Source organism: Lates calcarifer, linkage group LG12, assembly GCF_001640805.2.
Source record: "Lates calcarifer isolate ASB-BC8 linkage group LG12, TLL_Latcal_v3, whole genome shotgun sequence".
Lineage (NCBI taxonomy): Eukaryota > Metazoa > Chordata > Actinopteri > Centropomidae > Lates > Lates calcarifer.
Genome location: NC_066844.1, coordinates 3,809,477 through 3,837,476, shown reverse-complemented (window position 1 = coordinate 3,837,476; position 28,000 = coordinate 3,809,477). Strand labels below are relative to the sequence as shown.

General features: G+C 39.7%; 2 protein-coding genes across 15 annotated transcripts; both read right to left on the bottom strand.

The window, feature by feature from the left end:
* Positions 1-9: 9 nt before the first annotated feature.
* Positions 10-19,304, bottom strand: LOC108874755 (membrane-spanning 4-domains subfamily A member 15). Of its 14 annotated transcripts, XM_051074181.1 has the most exons (10): positions 18,970-19,304; positions 18,546-18,623; positions 13,934-14,062; positions 3,253-3,301; positions 2,576-2,686; positions 2,158-2,214; positions 1,417-1,575; positions 878-985; positions 389-464; positions 10-298 (listed from the first exon to the last, which is right to left on the bottom strand). In XM_051074181.1, the coding sequence occupies exons 3-10, from the start codon at positions 14,017-14,019 to the stop codon at positions 225-227; spliced, it is 720 nt and encodes a 239-aa protein (XP_050930138.1). In that variant the 5' UTR covers positions 14,020-14,062; positions 18,546-18,623; positions 18,970-19,304; the 3' UTR covers positions 10-224. The 14 variants fall into 14 exon arrangements, 12 of the variants coding, with proteins under 12 accessions (XP_050930138.1, XP_050930134.1, XP_050930137.1 ...); XM_051074177.1 differs by lacking the exon at positions 18,546-18,623 and having other exon boundaries at positions 18,970-19,254; XM_051074180.1 differs by lacking the exons at positions 18,546-18,623; positions 18,970-19,304 and adding an exon at positions 14,936-15,643.
* On the bottom strand, positions 16,314-28,000 carry LOC108874742 (uncharacterized). The gene is made up of 15 exons (XM_051074599.1): positions 27,724-28,000; positions 27,329-27,439; positions 26,215-26,271; positions 25,816-25,938; positions 25,422-25,535; positions 25,109-25,192; positions 24,948-25,019; positions 23,583-23,611; positions 22,643-22,781; positions 22,328-22,438; positions 17,676-17,732; positions 17,246-17,383; positions 16,942-17,055; positions 16,557-16,632; positions 16,314-16,471 (listed from the first exon to the last, which is right to left on the bottom strand). Exons 1-15 carry the CDS (start codon positions 27,856-27,858, stop codon positions 16,395-16,397), a joined length of 1,437 nt encoding a protein of 478 aa, XP_050930556.1. The 5' UTR covers positions 27,859-28,000; the 3' UTR covers positions 16,314-16,394.

Genomic DNA, 28,000 nt, shown 5'->3' with positions numbered 1-28,000 from the left:
AGAAACATCTGCAGTCTTTAGCAAACAGTTTAATCATCTCTGAATGATAGCACTTTTTTTAAACAAAGCTTTTTGTTTGCATGACATCAGATATACACACAATCATGTGTCTGATGTTTAGTTTTACAAATGTTGGGTTATGAATGACACATTGAATTTAGATTCTCATCTTATATTATCTTTCAGTTAAGATTAAAAGAGCATTTTGTCACAGGATGGTCAGTTTAGACTGACTCTTCAGCTGATGACAGCAGCATTGACTGGTTATGGTAGAGTGGTTCTTCTGGTGGCTCAATGTCTGCAAAACGCACATAAGGGTTGCAGTTATCCTCTGAACATTATCAGTCATTATCCACATGCACTCATAACTTTACAGACTTAATCTGACCTTTGAGGAAAAGTGCACTGGGTGGAGCATGTCTAGTCAGTGAAGCATCTGCAGATACAAAAACCACTGATGATTCCTACAGGACAAACACACAGGGTGAATCTCAGTTCACTGGATCCACATTTCCCTGAACTTGTGTCTTTTCCTCACATGCTACTTTCTCCCACTCTCACAGAAACATGAAGAGAACCAGAGGAAAGAATGTGAGGAGAGAGAGAGAAACATGTTTTTCAGATCAATTTCTGGGGAACATGAGAAGCGAGGAAAGGTAAGATTAGGGTACTGAGATGTACCCACAAATTTGTAACTCTTTTACTATGCTACAGTTTTATTAGTGATGAACCAGTTACTTTAACAGGAGAAAGCGATCTATAGAAAAATAAGAAAGTGTGTTTGGACTTCAGATCACAACATTTGCACACAATGGAAACTGGAGAATAATGTATTTGATATCAGACTGAATTACTGATCAGTCACTGGTTGACTCACCTCTTCACTGTAAGAGGCGCAGCAGCCATATCCTGCGACGGTGATTGAAACAATTAACTCCAATAAGTTGAAAACAATCAAGACCCCCAAAACTCCTTGTGTCCGAGCCTGGCAAAAACAAAGATGGTTGCAGCCATGTCTAAGATTTTGTTCAAAGTTTGTCTAAATAATGCTTGGCCTGTACAATATTAATAAATAGGGTAGCAAGTAGGAATACGAAAAAAGATCTGTTAAGTCATTATAATGAGAGATTTTTTTTCTCTCTATCTCAAAATGAGTTAGAGTGTCAAAATAATGACTGGCGTCTCATTCGTTTTGTCATTTTGAGAATTTCTCATTATTTTGAGAATGTTTTGGTTTCTTCACTTTAACAGGAGAAAAGGATTTGAGGAACAGAACAGTGAGTTCAGCAGATTAGCCCTGGACTGACTCACTCATGTGCTACTTCAGCCAGAAGTAAATTAACTCATAACTGGATTACTCATTATTTATAGCCATGCTGTTTAGTTCTGGTTGTAAACAACTAATGAACTGAATACCTGATAAAAGAGGCAGTCATAATTCATCCCTCCCTCCCGGAGATTAGAGTAGTCATAGCATGGCCTCCACGTAATCCCTGAAGCATCCAGAGAATGGAGGATGGTTGCAATACAGGAAACAACTGCTGCTAAGACGCTGACACCCAGAGCGCCGTTCACCTGGAAGAGAGACAAGACGTCAGGACACCTGGACTCATCTCTGATCCATTTGCAGTCAACATTTACACCCTGAAAACAGAGTCTTTGACAGAATTAGGTGAAATGATAGAGGTGTATTTCACATTTCTCAAAACAAGGTTCTTTATTTCCAGCAGAGTCGGTACACAGGTAGGCAGTCAGATAGGCAGCGGTACAAAAGGTCAAAAACACAGGCAATGGTCAAAAACTGTGGCTACTGGAGAATAGGTGGCTTACACGAAGGCTGGTAGGTCTGGCAAAGGCACAAGACAAACTAGCAGGGAGTGCAGGGAGACACAGACACTAAATACACAGGAGCAGGGCAGACAATGAGACACAGGTGAACCACATTAGGGCGGGGTAGGTAATCACCAGGAGGAGGGAGCACAGAAGGAAGGGGAAGACAAGACACCTGAAACAAGAGGGAGGTCAGTGATTTCAAAATAAAACAGGAAATAATACAAACACAACTGAACTACAAAATAAAAAGCCCTGGCTCAGAGCTGACACCCTGACAGTAGCCTTTAATGGTAAAAGAAAGATTTAACAGTAATAGTCACTAACCAGACAGCGGTTCAGAGATTTCCCAGCAGCCACTGTCAGAGATCCAGCTAGAATGTGCTGCAACAGAGAAGGACAGAAATATTCTTTGGATAGAGATTTCACCACCTGCTGACTGACTCTTTACCTACTGAACAGGAAGGACCTGCAACGGCTGGTGAGGGTGGCAGAGCTCTCATTTTTCACTTTTCACTGTTAACTCTACACTTTACATTGTTATCATTTTATACTATACCACTGTATTTTTTATTTTTGGCTATTTAATATTTTTATCTGCTATATATATATTTATATATTTAATATAATTTTTAAAAAGAGATCTATTCTATTCTGTTATCTGGAAACACTGAAGTTCAGTCCATCCAAACATCAGCTATAGAAGCATTGTAATAATCAGTCTCATGAAAATGATATGACTCACAATTGCAGCTCCCCAGATGAAAATGCCACTGTAAACTCCCACTGTATCTGCGTGAGCCATGAAAACGATCCCAAACAGCAGAGTCATCAGGCCGATCATGATCTGAACTGTCTGGAGGGACAAACACAAAACTGAAGATCATCGTCATGAGGATAATGGTTCGCATAGGATTTTCAGCATTTAAGAAAATCAGCAACTTGAATTTTTCAACCAAACAGAAGAATTAATTCTGCTGGTCTCAAATAGAAACTCTTGTGAAATTTGAAACAAAATGAAAGAAGCAGTTGAATTCACTTGATTTTGCTTGGACTTTCCACTAAGCTGAGGTTTAGTAATAATTGATTTACTTTCAATAAAAGTAGAATCCCTCTCATGCAGCTGATTTAATGAATTTTGAAAGTTTAGTACCAGGTGGTTGTTTGATACTAACTTCTTCATATCTGATGATTTTTGGATGCTGTACATGACACATCTCAATCACTATCAATAATTTCAGGAAGTGAATTACTGATTGAGTTTCCAGCACTGAACAGACCTTAGAGAGAGTTTCACAATAAAGGTTCAAATGAAAGATCATGAACATAAACCTTATTTTTCTGTATCCACCTTATGTTATCACCCTCAGTTCACACTGTGTGTCCACTGCTCTGTCTCCACACACTGATGCTGGCTCTTACCCCAAGCGCCATCGGCGAGGCCCTGCTGAACTTCTGGATGCCCACAGGAAGTTGGGGCATTGCACCCTGAGGTGTTGGGTGCACATGGGTGACCACCACCACACCTCCCACCGTAGTTGATACAGATGAAGACATGTTTCAGCTAAAATGATTCTCTGCTCCTCTGAACCACAGCTTCCTGTTCAGTCAGATCACAGGTTAATTAGTTAACAACTGATCACAGAGAAATTAGATAGCGCTCTGCACCACCATCATCAAAACACCAAATATATTGTGGAAGAATGGTTCTTGGCCAGTCCCAGACTCAGAGTTAGAAAATAGAATAAATGCTAATGTGCATTTGAGCTGTTCTGGTGGCATGTGGTGTCCCATGTGAGTCCCATTCTCGTTTACTGAAACCCTCATCCGGTCGTTGAGGTAGAGTACAGGCTAACCATATATTTTTGAAACTGTGAGAAAATTCCATTCAGTTGTCTGTTGTTGTGCTAAAGGTCATCGGTTTTCAGCATGTTTGTAAATGTATGGTATATTTAAGAAGGTTAGGCTTCTCTTTATACATATTATACAAGGGCTCTAGACTAACTTTTGCCACTAGTAGCACCGACACTCTTCACTGAAAGTTTTAGGAGCACCACATAAATCAACATTCAGCACAAACACATTGATATTTTTTTTCATCTTAACTCTATTACTATAACTATTACTGATAAATGGTAATAAATATAGATTACAGAAATAACCATGTGTTGTTTTATTTTTAAATTAAATTTTAAATTAAAGAATCCCTCATATTTGTGAGTAATCGCACTGTGAGCAATAAAAACGATAATCACAAAATAACACTGGTTAAACAAGATTTAGTGAAGAGACCTTTTACTCATCAGAGGCCACTAACCAGCTGTAGGGATGGGTTTTGTTTATAAATTTATCTTGTCCACCTTATCAGCCCAGCTCATACTTTTACTGGTTCTTTTCCATTATTAAATAACTGTTCGTAAAGAACTGATTTATATTGTAAATACAACTAAGTACTGTTCCTAAAGCAGCAGCAGTAATGTTCATCAAAGCAAAGACACCATAAACTCAATAATATCTCAGTGGAAAAAATAAAATAAAATGTGAGTCAACATCCTGTCCTCTGTCTTCCTCCCTCTGCCACTGTGACTCATGGTGGTTGAAGAAAGTAGGTGCTGGTTTGTCTTTACCAGAATTTGCAGAAAGATTCACAGGAAACCAAGAGAAACACTCAGTCTACACACACAGCTTTTGCAGGAGACTGAAAACAATAGAGCTGAAAAATTAATGCATTAAAAAAGTAAACCATGAAAAAAATGATTTACTTTCTGTACCTTTGAAAATTAATTTTACGTTTCCCCCGTAATTGTAGATTTATAGATAATAGCAATATGCAAATACAATAAAACAACAGTAATTATCAAACACAACACATAAATCTGCTAATTAGTACTATGCTACGCTAACAGAAGGTATAGTGAATGTAAACGCATGCTACTTATACTTTTTGATAATGGTGAATAAAGACTTACTCTGCTTTACAGGAACAGTGTTGTTGCTCCTTAATTTACCTCAGTGAAGAGGTTCACTGCAGATCCAGCAACATGTTTTCAGTCAGTTTCACTTTTATACAAAGTCTGTGGTTGGGTGTAAAAGGGGTGGGGTTTACTCTCCTCTGAGCTGACACTCTTAACCATTTCAACAAATTAAATACACTAAACTAATGTTATTTTCAATACCTTCCTGTTAACCTGCCCATGTTATTAAAACATGGGCAGGTTAACAGGGGGGGGGAGACAGACAGGAAGCAAAGTATGTGAGACAAACAAGGCAAAGAAACTACAAAATAAAGCAGGAAGTACTCGACAAGGACACTGGAGACACAAGGGGAGGGAACACCGAAATAAAACCAAGAGGAAGATTTTACGTCAGACCTTATTTCAGATATCTAACCAAAAACCCATTCAAAAAACCTATTGTCTTTGTGACAAGGGAACTAAAGTGATTTAATGCTAACTTATTTATGGGTTTTAGGATTCATATCTGCACCACTCTATTTGAAGATTAATAGAATAGCAGTTTTTAAGTCCCTCCATGTCATGTGACCTAGTGACACCAAATCAATACCAGACATTCTTACTACACTAGACAAATGAGACACACCTATTTTTAGTATAGTATAGTATAGAACAGTATGGTATAGTATAGTATAGTATTTTACTGCATTTTCAATTTTTTATGAATATTCTCAAAGAAAAATGCAGTTTTTTTCAACAGCTTCCATGTCTTGTGACCCTGTGACTCCAAACCAATGCAGAGTTGTGTTACTACACTGGCAAATAAGACAGTAGCTGAGCACATTTCAAAGATACACTTCATTTGTCTGTCCTCAAGCTCTGATGACACTGATGCTGGATCCATCAGATATACTGTGCTGGTTCCTGCATTGATGTACTATGACAGAACAAAAATGAGAAAAGCACCACCAGTCACAAGTACTTGTTACTTGTGAAGTAATACCAAAGTGTAGTTTTAATTTGATTCTAACACTGAACTCTTCATGATGAGGATTTATCAATGAGACTGTTTCAATTCCACCAGAGATCAGTAGAGAGCAGCAGCTGGACGTGTGATATGAAATGAAAACCTGCTGTTGACTTCCTTTCACCACATCTCTTCATTGGTCTGCAGCACTGTCTTTGCTCTGTGTCTTTCTGCAAAAGTCAGCTCTGTGTATCTGTCCTCTTCTTTTTATCTGGTATGCTGTGTTTCGACAACAATGTGGACAAAATACACTGTAATTAGGTGTACTCCTTCAAAAAAGGGGACTCATAAGGCCTCAACTAAGATAAGATAAACCAAAATTACAGTTACATTGCATTATGGGATGTGTAGGATCCAGTGTTTCTTGTAACTAAAGTTCTGACTTTTTTTATTTGTTGCAGTTGGATGTAGAGCATGGGGATATCCTTTTAGAAAACTGCAGAGGAGGGGAAATGAGGGGTAAGTGGGAGTGAATAGAGGAAGGGAGGAGATGTTAAGGGAAAATCCATTTTAATGTGAACGTGAACTTTATGGTTGTGCAATGCTGAATTACTGAATCACCCTCTTATGTAAAGCAAGGTTTTACACAAACAGAAATCTCTACCTTCCCTGGATAAAACAAGAAACATCACTGCACTTACAAATTTCAGGTTAGGAGTGACACAGATGACAGATTTTTTTTAGATTCTCATCTTATATTAGGTTTCAGTCAACATTAAAAGAGCATTTTGATACAGGATAGTCAGTTTGGACAGACTCTTCAGTTGACAGCAGTGGTGTAGGGTGGAGGCTGAGGCAGAGCGGGGTCTCTTGGTTCCTCTGGGTGTTGCTTATTGCCTGAAAAAGAGACAGAGCTTCAGTTTCCTTCTGAACCTAAAGACATTATTCAAATGTACTCAGAACTTTACAAACTCAATCTGACCTGTGTGGAGAGGCACACTGGATGAAGCCTGTGCAGTCACTGGAGCTTCTGCAGTTATAAAAATGTGCAATGGTGCCTACAAGACAAACACATGGGGTGAATCTTACATCCATGATTTCCTGAACTTGTGTCTTTTCCTGCATGCTACTGGCTCCCACTGAAGATGTGAGGATAAACACAGGAAACAATGTGAGGAGAGAGGGACACATGGTTTTAAAGTAAAGACACACCCTTTCCAGATCAATTTCTGGGGCACATTAGATGTATCCACACATTGTTAAATGTTTTACATTGCTGCTGTTTTATTAGTGAAGAAGATCAGTCATTTATCAAAAAATGAAGAAAAAGTCAATTTGGACTTCAGATCACAACATTCAATCTGTAAACAACTAAACTACACTGGACAACAATGCATTTGATATTAGACTGAATTACTCATCAGTCACTGGTTGACTCACCTGTTCACCACAGTTGCAAGTGGCATTGCAGCAAAATACTGCGACGGTGATTGAAACAATGAGCGCCAACAAATTGAAAACAGCAATGACCCCCGAAACCCCCGGGGTCCAACTCTAGCAAAAACAAACACAGTTGTAGTTGTGTCATTCTGGGTCAAATCAGACAGAATTCAGGAAAGTACTAGTAGTAGTAGTGTTCAATTCCAGTATTTTTATCTATGTTTTTGTCCCTTTATGTTTTTTTTTTACATCTTATCTGGGCATTAATATATTTTTTGTCTTCAATCCCACAACATTTGATGAGGCTAGGAATAATACTTGTCAAGATATTGATAACCAAACATGGTTCCCCAGACTGTGTTTTTGAGGCTATAAAAATGAAACAGTAACAAGAGCTGAAAAATGTGAAAACATAGGATCTGAGCACAGCTACTTTACAGGCCTTGGTTTTGGGACCCATTCATGATATAATCATGGTTTGAACTAAATGATGATGCAGTAATGTCTAATGCTAAAGCTGACAGAGTCCAAACATCTGCTAGTTCTTTCTAACAGCTGGATGCTCACTGTAACAGCTGTAGGCTTGCTGTGGGTATTTCCAAACAAAATGTGACACTTTAACAAGAGAAAATGATTCTAAGGAGAAAAACTAACAAGTGAGTTCAGCAGATTGATCTGATGTAACCCTGGACTACATTACAGTAAACATCTAGGACTAGTTAACTACTGATATGCTACTGTTTGTCCTCTGAAGCAGGTTATTAAGTAGAACCACTTCACCTAGATCAAAGATCAATGGACTGACTCATTATATAGCCATATTATTAAATTCTATTAAACTGAATACCCTATATCCGAAAATCAATGCAGTATCCATGAAGTAGATGATGACCGCAACACAGCCAGCAACTGCTGCTATGATATTGAGAACCATAGCAGCGATCACCTAGAAGAGAGACAAGACGTCAGGACACCTGGGCTCAGCTGTGGTCCATTCACATTTAGGGTTTACACCCTGAAAGCACGACGTCTTTGATTGATGCAGGAGTCACTTAGTTTGTAACACTAGTTCAATGGGGCTTTATATCAGTGGTTATCACTTGGCTTTGCATATATTGCCCCACAACATTGTCATGGACCTAGAAGCCCAGAGGTACTGAGAGAGAGGTTTAATAGTAATAGTCGCTAACCCGACAGCGGTTCAGAGATTTCCCAGCAGCCACTGTCAGAGATCCAGCTGCGATGTACTGCAACAGAGACGAACAGAAATATTCAGATTTCAGCTGCTGAAGAACTGTTGTGATCAGAGTCATGAAAGTGATACAACTCACAATCAAAGCTCCCCAGACGAAAAAGCCGCTGAAAACTCCCAGTGTGTTTGCATTAATCGCCATAACGATCCCCAACAGCAGAGTCATCAGGCCGATCATGATCTGAACTGTCTGAGGGGACAAACACAAAACAGAAGAGTTAACATCCAGCTGTTTCCTGGCTACAGACTTTAGAAAGAGTTTCACAATAAAGGTTCAAATGAAAGGTCATAAACATGAGAAAAGAAAATTATTATAAAAATCAAATGTGTGTGTGATAGGCATTAACAGATCGCTGTGAAGATTAGAATAAAATCTGTCACTGAAACTAGTGAACAACCCAAACATTAAATAATATTTTCCACCTTATGTTATCACCCTCAGTTCACACTGTGTGTCCACTGCTCTGTCTCTACACACTGACACTGGCTCTTACCCCAAACGCCATCGGCGAGGCCCTGCTGAACTTCTGGATGCCCACAGGACGCTGGGGTTCACCATCCTGGGGTGTTGGGTGCACATGGGTGACCACCACCACACCTCCCGTTGTAGTAGATACAGATGAAGACATGTTTCAGCCTCCTGCTCAGTCACATGACAGGTTAATTTGTTAATAACTGAAAATACTGCTTTACCTCACTGAACCGATAAATACTTATGACATATATCCGCTTAGTGAAACTGAATTTGTGAAATTTAGTGAATTCACATGGCGAAAGATCTCTTGGGTGTGTTGAAACTGCGTCATAGCAAAAGGCAAGAGAGGATAGAGAAGAAGCGCGACCATAAATGATAAGACAGTCAATAAATAAACATATGGTGCTCTGCTTCTAGTTATAAAGTTTAGTCGCAAATCTTTAAAAAAAAAAAAAAGGTCTGAAATGTGATTAAATGGTGGCAGTGGTTTATATAAACATGTGAGCCGAGCCCCCTGCTTCGACATACTGAAAACTGAGATCGCTCAGCTCGAAATAACACACACGTCCATATAAACTAGACTGTTGCGTTTGTGTCTTTTCAGGAAATACTTCCCAGAAAAACTGTGTCAAAGACTTTCACCTTCAGATGATATCTTTCAGCATAAACATCCTACTGATCAGCTTCATGTGAAATGCCATGCTCAATGACGGTGACAAACTCAATTTACTTTTGAAAAGTCAAACTACTTTTCCCCTTTAATTGCGCAAAACAAAAAAGCAGTGTAAACCATACACAAGACATACAACTATAAGTATATATAATACTAATTACTAATACTAATACTAATAATATATATATGCATACGTATATATATAATAACAATTTGCAAACACAGTAAACTATCAAGTAACTATCAAACCAGCACTTATATGCAACACTAGTCCTTGAAGGTATACTGGATGTAAAATTGAATCATGTATGAATAATAAAATAAAATAAATGCAGACTTACCCTTTTACAAGAAAAGTGTTGTTGCTCCTTAATGTACCTCGGTGAGGGTAGTATCAAGTTGGATATTCCACAGAGATCCAGTGATGCCTTTTCCGTTAGTTTCAGTTTTATATGGCTGACTGTAGAGGGGGCGGTTTACTGTCCTCCAAACCCACACTCCTAACCACAGCGGTTTCACTTAGGGACCATCAAGAAATTACCATTTAACCAATGTTATTTCTCCTTCCTACGTCTTTGCCCATATTACTAGAACTTACACTAAAAGCAGTATACTAAATAATATCCTCAATTATTCCCACACTAGATAAATTAGGGCCTTATTGTATTTTAGTACGGTTTCTATTTTATATGTTTTTTAAATGGCAAACTGACTCCAATTGAATTGTATTACTACACTGGAAAAGTATGACAGAAGTTCAGCACATTTTAAAGATACAGGTTATTTGCATGTCATGACATTAATGCTGGATCCCTCAGAAATACTTTCTGCATTGATGTACTGTGGCAGAACAAAAAAGAAAAAGACGCTACCAGTCAGAAATCTGTTTAATCTGTTTTATACATCAATTGTTGCCATGATTTCTTTGACTTAACTGATACATCTTAGAAACAGATTTTTGTTTGTAAGAAACCGTTCGTGTAAAAACTGAAGAAAATTACTGTGATCTTTCTAACTTATATCCATTTGTCGATGTCTTTTTACATTCCAGAAATAGCAGAAAATAGAAAAATAGCAGCCCACTAATTTTTTATAAAAGCATCAGCAGTGGAAAAACTCTGCTTATAACTACAGCATCACCTGACAATGGTATGATTTTAAAAAAAACTAAACAAAACATAAAATAGAGATAAGGATGAGGATTATGTTGAAGACTGCAGTTTACTTGAATCACCCAATGCAAAGTTGAAAAAGTTTATCAACTACTTGTGTTCTGGATTTCATTGTGAGAAACGATTACATTTATTGACGAGGAATAGTCAAATATTTGACATTCAACCGCTACAGCTTGATTATCAAATGCCAGCAGCCCACTCTCTACTGAACCACTGTGTTAAGGAACTGAAGTTTAGTTTTAATTTGCTTTTTAACACCCAACTTGATTAATCAGTGATAACTTTGAGAAGACTGTTTAACGTTCGACCAGCGACCAGTAGAGAGCAGCAGTAAACATGTGATATGAAGTGAAAACCTGCTGCTGGAGCTGACTTCCTTTCACCACATCTCTTCATTGGTCTTCAGCACTGTCTTTGCTCTGTTTATCAGTCCTTGTCTTTATATTTTGGTACGCTATATTGCCAAAAGTATGTGGATAGAATACACTGTACTTAGGTATACTTTTTCAATAATGGGGGCTCTTAAGCCTACAACTAAGGTAAGATAATCCTCAGAGGGAAAATGTAGGTATTGCCAAGAAAGACAGGATCAAAGCACACACAACTAATTAAGTGAAAAGTAGGAAATAAATAACCTGAAGTGTATCAGATAAAAAAAAAAGAATAAAAAGGCAAGCAGTGTCATGCAGTTCCTGTGACCAGTGTTGCACTTAGTACTGTCTCAAGTGATCATAGTGGTGTGTTTTAAAGCAAAATCAGCAAAAGTATAGTGGGCCTACATATAAGAGTAATATTATAACCATCCGTTATAACAGGATACACAAGAATGGTATATAATATTATAAAACACCTGCTTGTTCTTTGCCTCCAGTCGTTTGGCATTTTTAGGTTCTTGTAGTAGGTTTCAGTCAATGTTAAAAGAGCATTTTGATACAGGATGGTCAGTTTGGACAGACTCTTCAGTTGACGACAGCGGTGTAAGGTGGAGGCGGAGCCAGAGTGGGGTCTCTTGATTCCTCTGGGTGTGGCTGTCTGTCTGCAAAACAGAGGGAGCTACAGTTTCCTTCTGTACTTAAAGATGGTATTCACATGTACTCATGACTTTACAGACTTAATCTGACCTGTGTAGAGAGGTGCACTGGGTGGAGCCTGTGAAGTCACGGAAGTATCTGCAGTTACAAGAACATACGATGGTGCCTACAAGACAAACACACAGGGTCAGTCTTGGCTACTTGCTCCCACTGAAGATGTGAGGATAAACACAGATGTAAGGAGACAACGTTGTCCTTTCTGGATCAATTTCCAAGTCACATGAGTATTGGGATGTACCCACACATTTTTAAGTGCTTCACTATGCTGCCTGTTCTATTAGTGATGAAAACCAGCCATTTGGACTTTAGATCACAACATTTAGTCTGTACACAACTAAACTACACTGGAAAAAAATGTATTGCTTATTAACTGAATTACTCATCAGTCACTGGTTGACTCACCTGTTCACCACAGTTGCAAGTAGCGCTGCAGCAAAATGCTGCGACGGTGATTGAAACAATGAGCGCCAACAAATGGAAAACAACAAAGACCCCTGAAAACCCATGGTCCGACTCTGGCAAAAACAAACACAGTTGTAGTTTCAACATTCATACAAATCAGACAGAATCAGTAGAATACTTGCAGCACTGTCGCACAGTTTGTTCAAAGTTTGTCTCTATAATGTAGGTGGGTGGGTCTACTTGAGAGTGGTAAGTAACCTGCTTCAAAGCACAGACCTGGTTGATATCTGTAAATAACTAGTCCTGGATGCTTACTATAATGCAGTCCCAAGTTACTCCAGATCAATCTGCTGAACTCACTTGTTTGTTCTTCTCCTCAGATCCTTTTGTCCTGTTTAAGTGTCACAACAAGCCTACAGCTGCAGCTGTTATAGTGAGCATCCAGCGGGGGACTATGTTAGAAAGAAGTAGCAGATGTTTGGACTCTGTAATCTTTAACCTTAGTCATTATTGCATCACCATTTATCATGAATAGATCCCAAAACTAAGGCCTATAAAATATTTGTTTTTAAATATTTTTGGCCCTTGATATTTTTAATTTTTAACACTTTCAAAGGATTTGAGGAACAAAACAAATAATTGACTTCAGCTGACTGATCTGGTGTAACCCTGGGCCGTGTTATAGTCAGCATCCAGGACTAGTTAACTACTGATATGAACCTGTTTGTCCTTTGAAGCAGGTTACTTACCACTCTCAAGTAGACTCACCTCACCTAGTTGCTAAGCTGTCAGGGGACAGTTACTAAGTGAAAGATCGATGGATCAACTAAGTCTGTTAAGTTCTAGTTGAGAACAACTATCAAACTGAATACCTTATATGTGTAGCAGGAATTATGCCAGGAATAATCATGGTTATAGTCATAGCATGGGAAATAAAGAATCCCTGAAGCATCCAGAGAGTAGAGGATGGTCGCAATACAGGCAGCAACTGCTGCTATGACACAGAGAACCAGAGCAGCGATCACCTAGAAGAGAGACGAGACTCAGCTGAGGCTCAATATCAGTAGTTATCAGTTGGCTTTGCTCTAATTGCCCCACACCACCATCATGAACCTAGAAGATCAGAGGTACTGAGAGAAAGGTTTAATAGTAATAGTCACTAACCCGACAGCGGTTCAGAGATTTCCCAGCAGCCACTGTCAGAGATCCAGCTGCGATGTACTGCAACAGAGACAAACAAAAATATTCTTTGGATATAGATTTCAGATGCTGTGATCAGAGTCATGAAAGTGATTCAACTTACAATCAAAGCTCCCCAGACGAAAAAGCCGCTGAAAACTCCCAGTGTGTTTGCATTAATCGCCATAACGATCCCAAACAGCAGAGTCATCAGGCCGATGATGATCTGAATTGTCTGAAGGGAAAAACACAAAACAGAAGAGTTAACATCCAGCTGTTTCCTGGCTACAGACTTTAGAAAGAGTTTCACAAATAAAATCTGTCACTGAAACTAGTGACAACACAAACATTAAATGTTTTTTTTCCTGTATCCACCTTATGTTATCACCCTCAGTTCACACTGTGTGTCCACTGCTCTGTCTCCACACACTGATTCTGGCTCTTACCCCAAGCGCCATCGGCCGACCCTTGCTGAACTTCTGGATGCCCACAGGATGTGTGGGTTCAGCACTCTGAGGCGTTGGGTGTACATGGGTGACCACCACCACACCTCCCGTCGTAGATGATACAGATGAAGACATGTTTCAGGTAAAATGATTCTCTGCTCCTCTGAACCACAGCTTCCTGTTCAGTCAGATGACAGGTTAATTAGTTAACAACTGATCAGAGAAACAAATACTAACAGTTCCCTGCTCTGACATACTGACTGTTTATACTGAGAAGTAAAAAAATAGAGTTTTAGGTACTTCATCTTCACGTGAAGTTCAACTTCATCGTAACATCAAGATGTTTCTGTCATTTTAATAGTCCTCCTCACACTCATATAAGCCCAAAATTAATGAAAGCTGTCTGTGCGGAGTCTGACTTGTTAACTTACTTTCTCATGAATAATGTGTAGATTCTATTAATCGTTACTTTCCGTGACAAGCCAGCCACTCCTAGCGATTAGTTACAGCTGCAGAAGCAGGAAGACAGAGGAAATGAGGAAGGACTGATACTGGCTGATGTGTCTTTATGTCAGAACTGATTTGTATTTTAAATACAACTCAATACTGTTCCTATCCATGGGTCCACAACAGAGCTTCTAACAAACGGAGGGAGAGTTTATCACACTAAATGATTACATTTTTACAATTAAAGTTGAAAAAAGATTATTTTATTCACGCCATGTTGAACTTCCCATGATTATAACTAAACATTTCAGTCTGACATTACAGTAACTTTTATCACATATTCAGAATATTTGTTTGCCATCAGAAAAAAAGAGCAAAAATACGTATTCAGCAAGGAACTTCAAAATAACTCCTGTACTTATTTACAGTATATCCTCAGCATCACTTTATTAATTGGAAATCATTTCTAGTTATATGATTTTTGGAAGTCGCTGTAACTGAATTGAGCTGCAGCCTTTCTTCTCTTCATATTACGAACTTTATTAATGGTTCAGACAACGTCGCTTGTATCAACTCTTTCACATGAAATCCTGTGTTGACTCACCGAGTTGATAAACACCGTCGTAAGACCTTAAGGAGACAGCGGATTTTAGGTCTAGTAAAACCAGATAACTTGCTTTAGGCTCAGATAAGGACAGAGGGTAGAAAAGCAGCGCGACTAAATATGACGACATGGAAAATAAACATATGGTGGTCGGTGCTGGTCGATACAACACTGGACCCGAGTCGTGGATCACATTTACAAGTCGTACTTCTGCTCTCACTTGTCAAGTTTAGTCAAACCGTCTCCTAAAATGGTCGCAAAATGCGGTTAAAAGGTGGCAACGGTTTATATAATTCTGAGTCAAGCAATGAATATGTGGATGTTTCGACATGCTGAAAACTTATAGTACTCAGCTTGCTATGACACATTTCCGCTCATATTACTGGATCATTGTGTGTGCCTTTCCTGGAAATACTTCCCAGAAAAACTGCCGAGGACTTTCAGCAGAAACATCTGACAAACATCAGTGCTCATAAGTTTATGTGAGCATTTATTATCATTTATTTATCATTTATCATTTATTATTCAGCAACAGTAATAAACTTTACTTTTGAATACTCAAACTACTTTTACCCTTCATTGCGCAACAAAAGCAGTGTACGGCCTAACACAAGACATACAACTATATGTATTACTAAAAATATACATATGTATCTATATAAATAACAACGCTACCTTCGCTTTTTAAATGAATGTAACAGAATAAAAACCTACCCTGCTTTACACGAACGGTGCTGTTGCTCCTTAATTTACCGCGCTGTAGGCGGAATTTGGTTGTGTATTCCAGAGATCCAACGAGGTCTTTAACTTAAGTTTCACTTTTACATGTTTGGGTATAGGAGGTTTACTCTCCTCCAATCCCACACCCCTAAAGCACAGCGGTTTCACTTAGGGACCATCAACAATTTACCATTTAGCCAATGTTATTTTCAGTACCTTCCTGCTACCTCGCCAGTATTACTGTGTGACACACCCGTTTTGATTGCTAATATTAATTTCTTTCAAATAAATTTTTGAATATTTTAATTTGAAGATAAACGCAGGGTTTTTTCAGTATCTTCCATATCATGTCAAGTAGTGGTTCAACTGTGTTTTAGCACGCTTTCTATCTTCTATGAATATTTCTAAGGGAAAAAAAAAAGTTCAGTAATATGTGTAGTGTGTGGATATGTGAAAAAGCATAAGTGTAAAGAAAAACATATCACCCAAATTCCAAACCAACCAAGTAACCTGAAGAGGAGAGAGGCACTGACTGCTCAAGAACATAAATGAGCAATCACCGCAAGCCAGGTGTCAGCCAACACATACACAGATATACACACAATCACGTGTCTTATGTCACATTTTACAAATGTCAGGTTATGAATGACACATTGAATTTAGATTCTCATCTTATATTAGGTTCCAGTCAACATTAAAAGAGCATTTTGATACAGGATGGTCAGTTTGGACAGACTCTTCAGTTGACGACAGCGGTGTAGGGTGGAGGCGGAGCCAGAGTGGGGTCTCTTGATTCCTCTGGGTGTAGATGTTGGTCTGCAAAACAGAGGGAGCTACAGTTTCCTTCTGTACTTAAAGATGGTATTCACATGTACTCATGACTTTACAGATTTAATCTGACCTGTGTAGAGAGGTGCACTGGGTGGAGCCTGTGAAGTCACGGAAGTATTTGTAGTTACAAGAACGTACGATGATTCCTACAAGACAAACACACAGGGTGAAGCTTGGTTAACTGCATTCATCTTTTCCTAAACTTGCGTCTTTTCCTGCATGCTACTGGCTCCCACTGAAGACGTGAGGAGAAACACAGGAAACAATGTGAAGAGAGACGGACACATGGTTTTAAAGTTATGAGGTGCCTTTTCAGGATCAGTTTCCAGGTCACATGAGATGTACCCACACATTTTTAAAGGGCCCTCAGATCACAACTCACAACATTCAGTTTGTGCACAACTAAGCTATTACACAACTGAACATAATTACTCATTAGTCACTGGTTGACTCACCTGTTCACCGCAGTTGCAAGTGGCGTTGCAGCAAAATGCTGCGACGGTGATTGAAACAATGAGCGCCAACAAATGGAAAACAGCCAAGACCCCCGAAACCCCCTTGCTCAGAGTCTGGCAACAACAAACACAGTTGTAGTTGTGTCATTCTGTGTCAGATCAGACAAAATTCAGGAAAGTAGTTGCAGCACTGTCTCAGAGTTTGTCTATATAATGTCTGGGTCCCACAACTAAGGATCGACTGACTCATTATTTATAGCAAAGTTGTTTAGTTCTGGTTGTGAACAACTATCAAGCTGAATACCTGTGATGAGTGGCAACTCCTGGAACCATAGCTATAGTGATAGCATGGCATCCAAATAACAGCATCCAGAGAGTAGAGGATGACCGCAGCACAGCCAGCAACTGCTGCAATGACACTAAAAACCAGAGCGGCGATCACCTAGAAGAGAGACGAGACGTCAGGACACCTGGACTCAGCTGTGGTTCAGCTGTTTACATTTGGGATTTACAGCCAGAAAACAGGGTGCCCTTAATGAATTTGGTGAAATGATAGAGGTGTATTTCACAATTCTCTGATTGATGCAGGAGTCACTTAGTTTGTAACACTAGTTCAATGGGGCTTTATATCAGTGGTTACCACTTGGCTTTTCACATATTGCCCCACAACACCATCATGACCCTAGAAGCCCAGAGGTATTAAAAAAAAAGGTTTAATAGTAATAGTCACTAACCCGACAGCGGTTCAGAGATTTCCCAGCAGCCACTGTCAGAGATCCAGCTATGATGTACTGCAACAGAAATATTCAGATTTCAGCTGCTGAAGAACTGTTGTGATCAGAGTCATGAAAGTGATACAACTCACAATCAAAGCTCCCCAGACGAAAAAGCCGCTGAAAACTCCCAGTGTGTCTGCATTAATCGCCATAACGATCCCCAACAGCAGAATCATCAGGCCGATCATGATCTGAACTGTCTGAGGGGACAAAACAGAAGAGTTAACATCCAGCTGTTTCCTGGCTACAGACTTTAGAAAGAGTTTCACAAATAAAATCTGTCACTGGAGCAACACAAACATTAAATGTTTTTTTCCTGTATCCACCTTATGTTATCACCCTCAGTTCACACTGTGTGTCCACTGCTCTGTCTCTACACACTGATTCTGGCTCTTACCCCAAGCGCCATCGGCCGACCCTTGCTGAACTTCTGGATGCCCACAGGATGTGTGGGTTCAGCACTCTGAGGTGTTGGGTGCACATGGGTGACCACCACCACACCTCCCGTCGTAGATGATACAGATGAAGACATGTTTCAGGTAAAATGATTCTCTGCTCCTCTGAACCACAGCTTCCTGTTCAGTCAGATGACAGGTTAATTAGTTAACAACTGATCAGAGAAACAAATACTAACAGTTTCCTGCTCTGACATACTGACTGTTTATACTGAGAAGTAAAAAAATAGAGTTTTAGGTACTTCATCTTCACGTGAAGTTCAACTTCATCGTAACATCAAGATGTTTCTGTCATTTTAATAGTCCTCCTCACACTCATATAAGCCCAAAATTAATGAAAGCTGTCTGTGCGGAGTCTGACTTGTTAACTTACTTTCTCATGAATAATGTGTAGATTCTATTAATCGTTACTTTCCGTGACAAGCCAGCCACTCCTAGCGATTAGTTACAGCTGCAGAAGCAGGAAGACAGACACATTTCCGCTCATATTACTGGATCATTGTGTGTGCCTTTCTTGGAAATCCTTCCCAAAAAACTGCCGAGGACTTTCAGCAGAAACATCTGACAAACATCAGTGCTCATAAGTTTATGTGAACTGCGATATTCAGCAACAGTAATAAACTTTATTTACTTTCGAATACTCAAACTACTTTTACCCTTCATTGCGCAACAAAAGCAGTGTACGGCCTAACATAAGACATACAACTATATGTATTACTAAAAATATACATATGTATCTATATAAATAACAACGCTACCTTCGCTTTTTAAATGAATGTAACAGAATAAAAACCTACCCTGCTTTACACGAACGGTGCTGTTGCTCCTTAATTTACCGCGCTGTAGGCGGAATTTGGTTGTGTATTCCAGAGATCCAACGAGGTCTTTAACTTAAGTTTCACTTTTACATGTTTGGGTGTAGGAGGTTTACCAGGGCCGGTTGTAGGCAGGCATATATGAGGGGGCAGTCAGAAATGTGAAGGGGGCATCATATGTACACATCATGCTCCAGCACTTTTTTCCCCCTGTGCTTATAGTAACATGTTGTCTTCATTGAATTGCGTTGTTAGCTATGTGTCCAACCCCAACCTAGAGAAGTGGATTGCACTTAGTCAGGCCTCTACCATCCTAGCTGCTGTCTCTGTACTAGCAGGAGCATCATTGCTACTACTGTTAGCACAGGCAGGAGCAGCACTACACTTTTTAAAAGCTCTGAAAAACGGATGCACTACACAGCATTAACTTGCTCTTTGGGAGCTGCAGGAATCTGGAGTGGAAAATAAGTAAGCTGACTTTGTAAAAACTGCTGTGATTAAATGAAACAAAGCAGTGCAGAACTACAGCCGGGGGCGGGGCTTTACGTAGGGGTCTGTCAAACACCGGTCATTTGTCTTCAGTCTGTCACACGCAGCGGACGTGGACTCATCTCTGTGCTTGTTGTGACTGAGAAAACGCAGCAGCTTCTTCAGAGTCTTCCCGCTCCGTGGCCGCGCTGAAACCTGACACCACACTGTCCGGCTACGTCTTGGCTCATTTGCATGCTAACAGTGATTGGATTTTTACTGAGGACTGAGGGGAGGAGTGTGTGTGTGCGCTGACCAGCCTGTGAATACACACACAGCGGAGGGACAGAGAGATGAGAAGAAGCTGATACAATGTCGTCGTGTCCCTTTTCGGCGTTTTTTTTCCGCTACTGCAGATAATTTTGTCAACTTGTAATGTATTAATTTTGTGAGTATAGTAAAAATGTGCTTTCTCAACTTCTAAAATTTTGATTTGAGGGTTCAAGACATTTATTTGAGGGGGCGCTGCCCCCTCTTGCCCCTGCGTAGAGCCGGCCTCGAGGTTTACTCTCCTCCAATCCCACACCCATAAAGCATAGAGATTTCACTTAGGGACCATCAACAATTTACCATTTAACCAATGTTATTTTCAGTACCTTCCTGCTACCTCGCCAGTATTACTGTGTGACACACCCGTTTTGATTGCTAATATTAATTTCTTTCAAATAAATCTTTGAATATTTTAATTTGAAGATAAACGCAGGGTATTCAGTATCTTCCATATCAAGTAGTGGTTCAACTGTGTTTTAGCACGCTTTCTATCTTCTATGAATATTTCTAAGGGAAAAAAAAGTTCCTTCCATGTTTTATTACCCACTGACTCCAACTGAATCATACTGCAACACTTAAAAAATGAGACATAGCACCTACACTCATAGGTGCTGTAGTCCAGTCGAGTCACAGTAGAGTACACACATCTTGTCATAAACTTTATATTAATCGCTCCTCTTTCACTAAGTGTCTGAAGTGAAACTGTTGATCAAATAACTGCAGCCCACTCTCTACTGAGCCACTGTGTTGAGGAACTGAAGTGTAGTTATAACTGATATTAATAAGTTGATACATGCACTAGAGCATTTATCTCCTCACATACACAGATATACACACAATCACGTCTGATGTCACATTTTACAAATGTCAGGTTATGAATGACACATTGAATTTAGATTCTCATCTTATATTAGGTTCCAGTCAACATTAAAAGAGCATTTTGATACAGGATGGTCAGTTTGGACAGACTCTTCAGTTGACGACAGCGGTGTAGGCTGGAGGCGGAGCCAGAGTGGGGTCTCTTGGTTCCTCTGGGTGTGGCTGTCTGTCTGCAAAACAGAGGGAGCTACAGTTTCCTTCTGTACTTAAAGATGGTATTCACATGTACTCATGACTTTACAGACTTAATCTGACCTGTGTTGAGAGGTGCACTGGGTGGAGCCTGTGAAGTCACGGAATTATTTGTAGTTACAAGAACATACGATGATTCCTACAAGACAAACACACAGTCAATCTTTGCATCCATGTTTTCCTCAGCTTCTGTCTTTTCCTACATGCTGCTTGCTCCCACTGAAGACTTGAAGATAAACACAGTGGCTCTTTTATCAATGATGAAGACCACTCATTTATTTCAAAAAGAAATAATTAAGTGTATTTGAACTTCAGATCACGAATCACAACATTCAGTCTGTACGCAACTTAACTATTAAACTGAATTGCTCATCAGTCACTGGTTGACTCACCTGCTCACCGGAGTTACAAATAGCACAGCAGCAAAATGCTGCAACGGTGACTGAAACAATGAGCGCCAACAAATGGAAAGCAGCCAAGACCCCCGAAACCCCCTTGCTCAGAGTCTGCCAAAAACAAACAGTTGTAGTTGTGTCATTCTGTGTCTAATTAGACAGAATTCAGGAGAGATGTTGCAGCACTGTCTCAGTGTTTGTTCAAAGTTTGTCTATGTAATATTTGGATCCCAAAACTAAGGCCTGTGAAATAATGTGTTTATATGTTTTTGGCCACAATATTTTTTAATTTTTACACTCCTAAAAATACCGTATTGTGGCATTAGCATTTGGGCATTAATATCTTGATAGGTACCGTTCCTAGTCTCATCAAACCATGTAGGATGGAAGAAAAACATGTTCTTAGAATGACTGAATCTTTTAACGTTTGTATTGTATGTGTGCTGATTGTCAATACCACCTTAGATTTGGAAAAAAGTGCTAAATTCCTAAACAAGTGTGATTGTACAGTATTTGTGCATTAAGTTCTATTAAACTGTTAAACTGAATACCAGAAATCTGATGCAGTCAACACATTGCAAATCAAGAACTACTGCAGCATCCACAGAGTAGAGGAGGATCGCAATACAGGCAGCAACTGCTGCAATGACACTTAGAACCATAGCAGCGATCACCTAGAAGAGAGACGAGACGTCAGGACACCTGGACTCAGCTGTGGTCCATTCACATTTTGAGATTTATTCATACCCTGAAAGCAGGACTTCTTTTACAGATTTTGGTGAAATGATAGAGGTGTATTTCACAACTCTCTGATTGACGTAGGAGTCACTTAGTTTGTAACACTAGTTCAGTGGGGCTTTATTGAACTAGAACCTAGCAGCCCAAAGGTACTGAGAGAAAGGTTTAATAATAGTATATATAATAGTTACTAACCTGACAGCGGTTCAGAGATTTCCCAGCAGCCACTGTCAGAGATCCAGCTGCTATGTACTGCAACAGAGAAGGACAGAAATATTCAGATTTCAGCTGCTGAAGAACTGTTGTGATCAGAGTCATGAAAATTATATATAACTCACAATCAAAGCTCCCCAGATGAAAAAGCCGCTGAAAACTCCCAGTGTGTCTGCATTAATCGCCATAACGATCCCAAACAGCAGAGTCATCAGGCCGATGATGATCTGAATTGTCTGAAGGGACAAACACAAAACAGAAGAGTTAACATCCAGCTGTTTCCTGGCTACAGACTTTAGAAAGAGTTTCACAAATAAAATCTGTCACTGAAACTAGTGACCAACACAAACATTAAATGTTATTTCCCACCTTATGTTATCACCCTCAGTTCACACTGTGTGTCCACTGCTCTGTCTCTACACACTGACACTGGCTCTTACCCCAAGAATCATTGGTCGGCCTTTGACAAACTTCTGGATGCCCACAGGACGCTGGGGTTCACCATCCTGAGGTGTTGGGTGCACATGGGTGACCACCACCACACCTCCCGTTGTAGTAGATACAGATGAAGACATGTTTCTAGAACAGCAGCAGTAATGTTCACAACAACAAATACTGGAGAAAAATCGAAAATGTCAGTAAAGTAAATAACATGTTTAACATTTGTCTATCCATGTGTCCACAACAGAGCATCATCCTTACATCCTATTAAATACCTTGTGCATGGTTCTGACAACGTTGTTTGTAACTATTAACTCTGTTTCTCTTTCACATCAAATCCTGCGCAGTTAATTCTTATGATACAGACAGACAACGGAAAGATATCTGGGATTTGTCGCACCATCTCTACAAATGGTCGCTAAATGCGGTTAAAAGGTGGCAGCGGTTTACATAAACCTGTGAACCGAGCCGTGCATTTTGACAAGCTGAAAACTGATAGCGTTCAACTGGGAGTGACACATCCCCGCCCATATAATTGGATTATTGCGTCTGTGTATTTTCGGGAAATGCTTCCCAGAGAAACTGCGTCAAAGACTTCCACCTTGAGATGATGTCTTTAAGCATACACATCTTACAAACGGCAACAGTACTGAGAAGCTCATGTGAATTGCCATGTTCAGTGACAAAATGCATTTTCTTTTTTTAAATGAAAATTGTAACTACTTTTCCTTTGTATTTGCGAAAAAACATCAAAAGGCAGTGAAAAGCCAACAAATAGGATACACATAATACTAATATAACATATATACAATAACAACACACAAACACAAAAGCTGTCCAGTAACCAGCACTTAGATGTTACAATGACCACTTAATCTACACTGAATGTAAACTCACACTGCCTGATGATGATGATTATAATGGTGAATGAAAGCCTACCGTAGTTTACAAGAACAGCGGTGTTGCTCCTAAATTTACGCTGGTGAAGGTGGTATTAGGTCGAATGTCGCGATGTCATCTCCTTCAGTTTCATTTTTGTGGGGTTTTACTGTAGGGGGGGGTGGGGGTGTACTCTCCTTTAAGCCCACACTCTTAACCATAGCGCTTTTCTCTTAGGGCCCATCAACAAATTACCATTAAACCAATTTCAGTACTTATGTATAAATATATATATGCACACATAGCACGTATTTTTGGAAAGACTAGTGGTTTGAAAGAGTGATTTAAAGTAGAGAAACTATCCCTCAGCAAAGGTTAAAGGCTATGACACTACTTAATCCCCACATACATGAATTTTAAGACACTCCCTCCTGGCAGGAGGCTGTGGTCCATCAGAACCAAAATATCATGCCACAAGACCAGTTGCTTCCTGTCTGCAACTGGCCTCTTCAACAAGGTCTAAGTCCTACCTTCTGACATGGACTCTTATCCTGACCCTCTCCTCCGCCCAATACATGTTACATTAACGTAAAGCACATACAATAATGCATTACATTAACTCACATCTCTCTGGACTATCACTATCACCTTCACATATTTGCACTCTTCATTTTATATTTATCTTTCTTGTAAATATTCTATTTATTTTTTGCTTTTTACTTTACTTTTTTTTTTTTTTTTTAATCTCTCCTAGTCCATTATCACTGTTTTTGGCACCAGTATACCAAGACAAATACCTTGTATGTGTAAACTTACTTGGCAATTAAATGTCTGATTCTGATACACTGCTGTGGTGGTCATTTACACTTGGCCTCAGGTGACTCCAATGACTCTAACCAAGAGCGCTTATGAATGAAATGACTTCAAGGCCTTAATTATAACCTCACAGAGGTTAAATACCTAGTCCTCCCCATGGCTTATGGCTCTGGAGGAGTTTTCTGGAGTCAAAGAAAAAAAAAACTTTGATGTGTGCATTTACCAGACAGAGAGAGTAACTAACGAACTAAAGTTGCACAAACATAAAAAAACAACTTGTGCTTTTCTCCCTACACTGAATAAAAACAAAACATCTGGGCAGTCATTAGCAAACAGTTTAATCATCTCTGAAGGATAGCATTCATTTTTCTAAAAAGCCTTTTGTTGTCATGAGATCAGACATACACACAATCATGTGTCTGATGTCAAATTGTACACATTCCAGGTTAGGAATGACACATTTTCATCTTGTATTAGGTTTCAGTTAACATTAAAAAAGCATTTTGATACATTGCTCAAAGACGGGTGCGTAAAGAGATTTGGGGAGATATTGTTGTCAGGTTACTCAGGACAGGACCGTCTGCTTGGACAGAGTCCTCAGTTGACAACAGTGGTGTAAATTGGAGGCTCAGGCAGAGTGATGGCTCTTGGTTCCTCTGGGTTCTTAGAGTAGCTCACCGTCTGCAAAACACATGTAGGGGTTGCAATTTCCTTCTGAACCCGATAGACAGTATTCACATGTACTCACGACTTCACAGATTTGACCTCACCTGTGGGACAGGTGGTGCCTGGGCAATGGGCGGAGCCTGTGCAGTCACAGAAGCCTCTCCAGCTACAACAACGAAAGGTGGTGGCTACAAGACAAACGCACAGGATGAATCTCAGTTAGCTGCATCCACATTTCCTTTCAATTGTATCAATTCATCACATGCTACTTGTTCCCACTGAAGATATGAGGAGAAACACAGGAAAGATGTGAGTTTTTAAAGTAATGACATGTCCTTTCAGTCGATCAGTCAATTTCCAAGTGACATGAGAAGTGAGGATTAAACTGATTTACTTATCAGTCACTGGTTGACTCACCTGTTCACTGCAATTGCAAGTAGCGCTGCAGCCATATCCTGCAACGGTGATTGAAACAGTGAGCTCCAACAAATGGAAAACAGCCAAGACTCCTGAAAACATCTGCATCCGACTCTGACAAAAACAAACACAGCTAGAGTCATGTCATTCTGTGTGAAATCAGACAGAATTCAGGACAGTAGATGCAGCACCGTCTCACATTTTGTTCAGTTTGTCTATATAATGTTTGGGACCTATGGTATGGGACTGTTCTGGTGACATTTGAAGAAAATGTTACATGGCCATAAATTATTAATGTGATCAAAGTTGTGGCCTTGCTTTCATAACACATGCCTGTCATTATTTGTAGCCATTTTGTTTAGTTCTGGTTGTAAACAACTATCAAACTGAATACCTGATATATGTAGCAGTCATAATTTAAGCACCAAATAATCCCTGCTGCATCCAGAGAGTAGAGGATAGTCGCAGTACAGGAAGCAATTGCTGCCACGACACTGACACCCAGAGCGCCATTCACCTAGAAGAGAGACGAGAAGTCAGGACACCTGGACTCAGCTGTGGTCCATTTATATTTAAGATTTATACCTTGAAAGCAGGACATCTTTGGTGAATATGGTGAAATGATAGAGGTGTATTTCACAATTCTCTGATTGACCCAGGAGTCACTTAGTTTGTAACACTAGTTCAGTTGGACTCTGTATCAGTGGTCATCACTTGGCTTTGCACATACACTGTCATGAACCTGGAAGCCCAGAGGTATTGAAAGAATAATTAAATAGTAATAGTCACTAACCATGCAGCGGTTCAGAGATTTCCCAGCAGCCACTGTCAGAGATCCAGCTATGATGTACTGCAACAGAGAAGGACAGAAATATTATTTGGATACAGATTTCACCAGGAAACACTGAAGCTCAGTCCATCCAAACATCAGCTGCTGAAACACTATTGTGTTGTGTCATGAAATTGTTGGTCTGATCTGAATTCACAAGAGCATTTACAGATGATCATGTGTGTAATCTTGTCATATTCAACATATATTTGATTTACAGTAAATACCATGCTTAGTGCAGTTTGGGTTCACAGCATAACCGGGGATCATGACTGCCTCCCAGAAAGTGAAGCTAAAATGTCTCTAATTAAGGGGCTTTTACATCAGGGACCAGGGCCCAGACCAGAGTACACTTGACCCCAAAGTCCATGTCAAGTTGAAGGCAAGGGACCCAAATGCAGACACTGGGACGAGGCTAGCAGTTCAGAATTTTATTTCATTAAAGGAACAAAGGCTTACAAACAGATGAGACTATTGACATCAAAACCAAAGGTATTGTCCAAATAAGCAGAGACAAATTCAGTGCAGCACAGGTGAAAAGTCCTAAAAACAACAGATACAGGGACACAGAGAAATTTGAAAGCGCAAAAGCTATATACATAAGGGATAGTCAACTAATGAGACACAGGTGGGACTGAAAACAAGCGGGAAACAGACAAAGGCAGGAAGTAAAAGCACAAGAGTAAAAAATACAGGAAAGAAACTACAAAATAAAACAGGAAGTACTAAACAACAAGCGACACAAGAGGAAAGTGATACACAAAAAATAAAACAAGACAACAAATGTCACTCAGGACAAGTCATGACAGTTCTGCTCGTTTGATTATTGAGAAAAGGTGGTCTCGAGTACGGTTCATGTGTACTCAGATATGGTTCACATCAGGTGTGAAAACCTCTGTACTAAAAAACTTAAGGTTACTGCTATTTAGAATACTTCTTCCTTCCTCTTTGTGTTAAGTGGCAGATTGCAAACCAACAAGGTCCATACAACTACTTACTGTATTGGAGTGTGTAGATGCTAGGGGTGTGTCTAAATGGGAGGCATGAGGTGGCACCACCCACACTAAAGTTGACTTACAAACAAAGCTCCCCAGATGAAAATGCCGCTGTAAACTCCCAATGTATCCGCATGGATCGACATAATGATCCCAAACAGCAGAACCAACAGACCAACCATGATCTGAACTGTCTGGAAGAACAAACACCAAAACAGAAGAGTTAACATTCCAGCTGTTTCTTGGCTACAGACTTTAAGAAGAGTTCATAAATCAATGAAGATCATAAACATGAAAAAAAAAGCCTATGTATGCTATATACGTATGTATAAGTCTGTGTATGTGATGGGCATTTACAGATCGCCGTGAAGTTTAAAATAAAATCTGTCAATGAAACTGGCTAACAACCCAAACATAAAATTATTTTCATGTATCCACCTTATTGTATCACCTTCAGATCACGCTACAACACTCTTACCCCAAGCGCCATTGGCCAGCCCCTGGAGAACTTCTGGATGCCCACAGGACGTTTGGGTTCAGCACTCTGAGGCGTTGGGTGCACATGGGTGACCACCACCACACCTCCCATTGTAGTTGATACAGATGAAGACATGTTTCAGGTAAAATGATTCTCTGCTCTTCTGAACCACGGCCTCCTGCTGAGTGAGAATTTAGCTTGACTAGTTAATAACTGATCGGAGGATCATTAATACTAATGATGCACTGACTGTCTATCACTGTGTTCTGAATGAACT

Bases quoted from the DNA above. Each gene is read 5' to 3' on its own strand.
- LOC108874755 (XM_051074181.1), bottom strand. From the start codon at position 14,019: ATGTCTTCATCTGTATCATCTACGACGGGAGGTGTGGTGGTGGTCACC. The intron at 986-1,416 runs GTATTCAGTTCA...TGTTTTTGCCAG, and splicing joins ATGACTGCCTCTTTTATCAG to GCTCGGACACAAGGAGTTTT. The intron at 299-388 runs GTCAGATTAAGT...TGCGTTTTGCAG, and splicing joins CAGTGCACTTTTCCTCAAAG to ACATTGAGCCACCAGAAGAA.
- LOC108874742 (XM_051074599.1), bottom strand. From the start codon at position 27,858: ATGTCTTCATCTGTATCAACTACAATGGGAGGTGTGGTGGTGGTCACC. The intron at 23,612-24,947 runs GTTGTCAACTGA...GCGTAAATTTAG, and splicing joins AGCCTCCAATTTACACCACT to GAGCAACACCGCTGTTCTTG. The intron at 17,384-17,675 runs GTTAGTGACTAT...TCTCTCTTCTAG, and splicing joins AATCTCTGAACCGCTGTCGG to GTGATCGCCGCTCTGGTTTT.